Source organism: Moschus berezovskii, chromosome 6, assembly GCF_049115385.1.
Source record: "Moschus berezovskii isolate FMDL1 chromosome 6, NW_MosBer_1.0, whole genome shotgun sequence".
NCBI classification, from domain to species: Eukaryota; Metazoa; Chordata; class Mammalia; order Artiodactyla; family Moschidae; genus Moschus; species Moschus berezovskii.
In genome coordinates this window covers 29,470,195-29,476,589 of record NC_142465.1, presented here as the reverse complement: position 1 = coordinate 29,476,589, position 6,395 = coordinate 29,470,195, and the positions used below count along the sequence as shown (strand labels likewise).

At 40.8% G+C, this 6,395-nt stretch overlaps 1 protein-coding gene across 1 annotated transcript; it reads left to right on the top strand.

Moving 5' to 3' along the window:
- The first annotated feature begins 2,077 nt into the window (after positions 1-2,077).
- Positions 2,078-5,787, top strand: LOC129535968 (uncharacterized). Its single transcript, XM_088836981.1, has 4 exons — positions 2,078-2,135; positions 2,584-2,619; positions 4,111-4,524; positions 5,659-5,787. The coding sequence occupies exons 1-4, from the start codon at positions 2,078-2,080 to the stop codon at positions 5,691-5,693; spliced, it is 543 nt and encodes a 180-aa protein (XP_088693107.1). The 3' UTR covers positions 5,694-5,787.
- The last annotated feature ends 608 nt before the right edge of the window (positions 5,788-6,395 follow it).

Sequence of the window (6,395 nt, the reverse complement as noted above, 5' to 3'; positions counted from 1 at the left end):
TGCTTTCTGGCGGCGCTAATAGTGAGTGTGCAGTGTCAGCCATGGAGGAGCATGACTTGACGTGAGCAGAAATGTGTTTAGCAAAGATATGATCACCCAAGTAGTAATGTCAGTTATCCCATTGCATTAGATGATATGGTAAATTTTACATTCTTATATATACTTCCATTTTTTTGTTTCCTAATAGAAATTATAAAAATAATTAAGTGATGGGAAAGGCAGTAGTAAAAATTTTGGAGATACATTATGGATTTAATTTGAGTTGTTAATTTTAGTTTAACATTGTGGATTTAATAAGCTTTTCTGGGTTACTTTATCTAAAATTATAGCCTCCTTTTTATCTCCAAAAACTCTTTCCTTTCTTCTTCTCTGTATTATTATTTATTAGGGCAGCAACAATATATACAAAATATTTCTTTCCTTCATGTTTCTTTCTTTCTTTTTCCATCTTTTCTCCTTTGCTTCCTTCCATCCTCTCTCCCTCCCACCCTTCCTGTTTACTTTCTTATGTATGAATTTGCACATACTTTCATGAGAAACATACAAAGAAAAATACTTTCTGTGTATGAAGATGTATAGCATGGAGTTTTTGCACAATTTGTTCATTGTTTCTCTAAGATGACACCACCCTTATGGCAGAAAGAGAAGAGGAATTAAAGAGCTTCTTGATGAAGGTAAAGGATAAGAATGAAAAAGCTGGCTTAAAACTCAACATTCAGAAAACTAAGATCATGGCATCCAGTCCCATCACTTCATGGCAAATAGATGGGGAAACAATGGAAATAGTGACAGATTTTATTTTCTTGGGCTTCAAAATCACTGTGGACGATGACTGCAGCCATGAAATCAAAAGATGCTTGTTCCTTGGAAGAAAAGCAATGACAAACCTAGACAGTGTATTAAAAAGCACAGACATTACTTTGCCTACAAAGGTCTGTACAGTCAAAGCTATGGTTTTTTCTGTAGTCATGTATGGAGGTGGTGGACCATAAAGAAGGTAGATTGCTGAAGAACTGATGCTTTCAAACTGTGTTTTGGAGAAGACTCTTGAGAGTCCCTTGGACTGCAAGGAGATCCAACCAGTCCATGCTAAAGGAAATTACCCTGAATAATCATTGTATGGACCGTTGCTGAAGCTGAAACTCCAATACTTTGGTCACCTGATGCTGAGAGCTGACACATTGGAAAGTACCCTGATGCTGGGAAAGACTGAAGGCAGGAGGAGAAGGGAATGACAGAGGAGGAGATGGTTGGATGGTATCACCAACTCAGTGGACATGAGTTTGAGCAAACTCCAGGAGATGGTGAAGGACAGGGAAGCCTGGCCTGCTACAGTCCATGGGCTCACAAAGAGTTGAACGTGACTGAGACTGAACAGTAACAATCACTCAATGAATATTTGTAGAATGAATGAATTGCTGTAATAGATTCATTAACAAGTGTTAAACTTTCTCTTTTCTTTCTCTTTGACTTTGAAACTTTTCACAAAACACAATTAGATTCAGAAAAATCTTATCAATGCTGGACTCTTCTCTATGAGTCATCTGACCTGATCTCTATGTGCAGGAGGGAGGCGATAGCATGAGGAATGCACAGCCCCTCTAAAGAGGATGGTTCTTCAATCAGCCTATTGTATCCTGATTAATCTTTTTTGAGGAGACAATGGCTGAGTAAGCTTCAAAAGTATCTGAAAAGAGTCCTGCAGATTTGAGTAAATCGAGAAGCCTGGGTGTGTGGTTGGTGTCATGGTGTCAGTCCCTAACACGAGCCAAGAGGAAGCCTGGAGGAGAAGTTGATGCCTGTAAAATCTTTAATACAGCAAACTCTTGAATTAAAGGCTGCGTCAGAAGGAAGGGATTGACGTTAGGACTTCCAAGAGCCTCTGGCTGTGCTACTGATTCTCCAGTGGTTTCTCTGAGAACTGACATTCCTGGCATGAATGAACCTGGATTCTGGTCTTGTGGCTTCTGATTGGTACCTATATAATGTCAGGCAGGATGTGGAATCCTAGAGTCGGAGTCTTCCTCTGGATTCTGAAGCATTCCTCTCTGTGCTGCCTGCTCTACAACTGACCATCATGAAGTTTTTGGTGTTCCTGGCACTGATGGCAGTTTCCACCTTCCTGGTTTCTGGCCGTACGTAAAGATTCTTACCTGAAAAAAGGTTTTGATGAGCAGTACATCAAGCTGTATGGAAGTGTGTTTGGAGGAGTCTAGAATTATGGTCCCTCCTCTACTCCATTCCCCTGTTCCATTACCATTTTCATAGACCATTCATGATTGAGTTGAGTCTACCCTTTGCTTTTTCCTAATTCAGCCAGATCTTTGCTCAGCTCTAAACTTAGTCAGTAAAATCTATTTAAAGTATGTAAAATTAGAGGTTCACTTCAGGAAAGCAAAAGTGATCGCATGTTATGGTTTTGCGGGGTTTTATATTATCTGTGCATCTTTTCCCCCTCAATGTGTGTACCAAAGGCTAAAGTGACTCATCTGCGGAAGCCTGCACCATTGTCCTTAGTCTTATTGTCTCCACACCCAAAACTGGTGTTCAATGCACATCCTGTTTTTCCCTTTTCTCTTTCAGAGAATACAACAGAAATTCCTGCTAGTTCTTCTCCTGGTGAGTTTGCACTTGCACTTCCTCTCCTTGCAGTGATCGTTTTCCATCCCAGTCTCATGTCAGAGCTTCTACAAGAGATAGATTATAAGAATTCTATGAAAAAGCCCGGAAAAGTATTGTTTTTCATATAAAAATTCAAGGTTTAGTCGCTAAGTCATGTCCGATTATCTGCAACTCCATGGACTGTAGCCTGCCAGGCTCCTCTGTCCATGGCATTTTCCAGTCAAGAATACTGGTGTAGGTTGCCATTTCCTTTTCCAGAAGATCTTCTGGACTCAGAAATGAAACCAGGGTCTCCTGTTTTGCAGGCGGATTCCTGCATTGCAGGCGGATTCTTTACTAACTGAGCTATGAGGGAATTCATGGAAACATAAACATCAGCTTATTTTTTATGCAGAATTTGATAATAATAAGTCTCTTGTGTGGATTTACAAAAATTTTGGGTCAATCATTGATTTTTCTCCAGCAAAAGAATAGGAGGATGAGGTCTGATGTGATCTGAGAATTTGGGGAGGATGCATGAAAATATTTCTGCTTATGCTGATATGAAAAATTGAATACATGGCCATTGCTTCAAGGAGAGGCCTGAAGGAAGGAAGAGAATGTACAGCCTGAAAGTGATTCGGAAATGAGGGCATTAAGATCACATGGGAAGGCAGGATACAGGTTGTGTAATGAAAGCTTTGAGATTTGTAATGGCATCAATGCCTAATTCCCAGCTGAGATTTGTGTATCTTCTTTAAAGTGAATCCCAAGGATGTGAACCAAACTCCTAGTCATCCTTGGGCTTTCTCCACAGCACCCTGCCCATTCTATGCTGTGTGTGTGTCATGCTCGTGTAGGCATTCTGAAGATCCCTCTTCTCAGCCTCCACAGCTTGGGGACTTGGGTTCTCTGGTCATGAGGGTACTGACTCTTGTCTGACTTCATACACTGTGCCACATGTGCTTTGTGGGGCTCACCTTAAAAAATATTCTCTCTCCTACATGAGGCCTGAGATAGCCTGGCTAGAGTGTGGGTATGGAGATGGTGTTGAGGTGGTTTTAGCTCACAGTTTGGGGGTCTGACTTTCTGTTTGCTCTGTAGAGGGAAATAAAACTCATCAATCTTGGCAGGTTCCCTTTGAATACAGAGTAGGTGACAGAGCCTTTCCTTAGCTTTATGATTATCAGAATAATACAAATATTTCCCATTATTTCTAAGGGCTCTCCTAAGTACCGCTGTAGTACATGGAATCTTTGTGCACTCCAAATGTGAGACAAATATGCCCCCCCTTTCAGGCAGGTCTGTGGCAAGTGATTTTACTGCACGCATAGAAAGGAGATACTACCTCTCAAGCAGAGTTGGTAGCCAGAGCAATGGTGTGACAGTATTGATATTATTTCTAGAGATGAATTCAGAATGAGAAATGCTTGTCCAAACTTGGGCAGCACAGATTTTATTGCCTGAGGAAGAATCAAATGTCTTGACTGCAATGTATCCTAATTTCAGGCTCTGATACAACCACTGTGGATCCCACCACCACCTCGGCTGCTGCCACAGAGTCCACTGCAGCTGCCACAACCACTGCTGCTCCCACCACATCCAGTGTGGATGCTACCACAACCACTGCTGCTTCAACATCCTCTGCTCCTACCACATCCACGGCTGCTCCCACCACACCTACTGTGGCTGCCACAACCACCACAGCTGCCAAGACTACCACTGCTACTACCACATCCACAGCACCTCCCACCACATCCACAGCTGCTCCCACCACATCCACTGTGGCTTCCACTACAACCACTGCTGCCAAGACCACCACTGCTCTCAAGACCACCACTGCTGCCAAGACCACCACTGCTGTCAAGACCACCACTGCTGCCAAAACCACAATGTCCTATGAAGACTGCCTCTTTTATTTTCGTAAGTTTACACTATAAGTACTTTCTTTATGGGTTTGCTGGATTCTCTGTGTTCCCTATTCTCAGATTAGACTATATTTAGGGTGCAGATGAAGTCATGAGAAAAGCCCTGTTATCTACTCTTTATTCTCTAATTCCTTGTGGATTTACATATTGAGTCACAGAGAGACATCGAGGCTGCCAGAAGTCTGCAGTTTCTTGTTTACCAATTTCACCTGTATGGCTCTTGAAATACTGGCCCCTAACAGGCAAAATTCATCTTTAGCAGAATTGACACGGAAAAGACTAAATATGGGTCTCCCTGAAGCCAGGAACTTCTTTATGGTTGCTTTTTTCTACCAGAAAGGTCTTTGTTTCTTTTAAAGAATATTCCAAAAATAGAAAATAGCATTATAATGAGGCTCCCTTGATGTAGAAAGTTTTGAGTATCATTCAGGGTATTTCTCGGAATGTGGAAATCCATTGAGGGTCTAGGGTACAGTCTTCCTATTTCTGGCTCGATTCTTTCAACAGCCTAGTAAAATCAATGACAAATGTGATTGATTCTGAATATATGACAGAGAATGTGTTATAAATTCACATATATAATGTAATTTAAATCACAGTAATGCTATGAAATATATATCTTAAAGATAACAAAATTAAAAATTAAAATAAAAACTTTCCCCAGAACATTATGCAGTCAGAAAAAGGTATGGATTTGTTCAAAAACAAGGAAAGACCTGAGGATCCTTTGAAATACTGTATTATACTCTTGCTGTGTCTGAGACAATGCTTGGCACCCATCTCTAAGTTCTACATTGCATAGCCTATGGGTGAGATTATGAATAATTGTCTCTTATCAGAAGAAGGCTGGATTGGTTTGTGCCATATACACAAAGAGCTAATCCATATTGGTTGTCTCTCTGTTTCTCTAAACTTCCTGCTGACCTAGGTTTCCATATCAGCCTGCATGTCCTATGCCCCTGGGTGGGAATTAGGTGTTTATCTTCCAGGGATATAAATTTCATCTCTTTTTGATTCCACTGAATTCAGTGTCATTTGACATTTGTTAGTCTTGCAGGGTCCCAGGAAGGAAAACACACTCTTCATTCTTTTTGGAAAACTTCTTCACAATATATTTTTTCTGTTTCAGGCCTTACCCCATGGCTTCAGTTAGTTTACTGCTAAAAGTTATCCCTGAGATGGAATCAGCCTCAGCCTTCTATAGTTGATCCTACTGGACTCGGCCAGAATGTCCCTTGATTTGTTTCACTGCTACTACTTTCCAGCCCTATCAGATCTCTCTTAATCTGTAATCAGTTTCTATTCATTCAAATAAAATGATGAGTGACTCAAAAATAGTATTCATTTTTTTAGCTGTTGGCCCAGTGGTCATCCAATAGTTATGTCAAGTGATAGATCCTTGGAATCTTACCCAGTTCTTCCCTATATTACTATAAATAAATGGACCTCCTACATATTTATCTAATTTTTAAAAACAAGTCACAATCCTTGTGTATATCACTGGTGACTAGAGCTTTATCTATGTGAATCAATATTTCCTACGTATAAAGGTTCACTTTGATTCCACCAAGCTCTGCTATCGACTGACCCATAATTACTCTATTTGGAGTGACTTAGCAAGTGAGAAAGAGGGAAGCAGTCCTGAGGTCTGGGAACTGGCCTGACATTCATGGGGTTCGGAACTGTTAGGACCTGGCCTAGGGTCACAGCTTGGAAATGACTTGCTCTTGTTGGACACAAACACTCTCACAAAGCACCAATATCAAAGAAGGGCACACAGTCACTTCTATAAATTTGACCAATTCATCATATTGGCAGTCTTCAGCACAGACAAAAACAAGGTCAGTCTGAAACCATAAAACACAA

Excerpts from the sequence above, each read along its gene's own strand:
- LOC129535968 (XM_088836981.1), top strand. The coding sequence starts at position 2,078 with ATGAAGTTTTTGGTGTTCCTGGCACTGATGGCAGTTTCCACCTTCCTG. Across the intron at positions 2,136-2,583 it reads CACCTTCCTGGTTTCTGGCC|AGAATACAACAGAAATTCCT; the intron begins GTACGTAAAGAT and ends TTTCTCTTTCAG. Across the intron at positions 4,525-5,658 it reads AGACTGCCTCTTTTATTTTC|GCCTTACCCCATGGCTTCAG; the intron begins GTAAGTTTACAC and ends TTTCTGTTTCAG.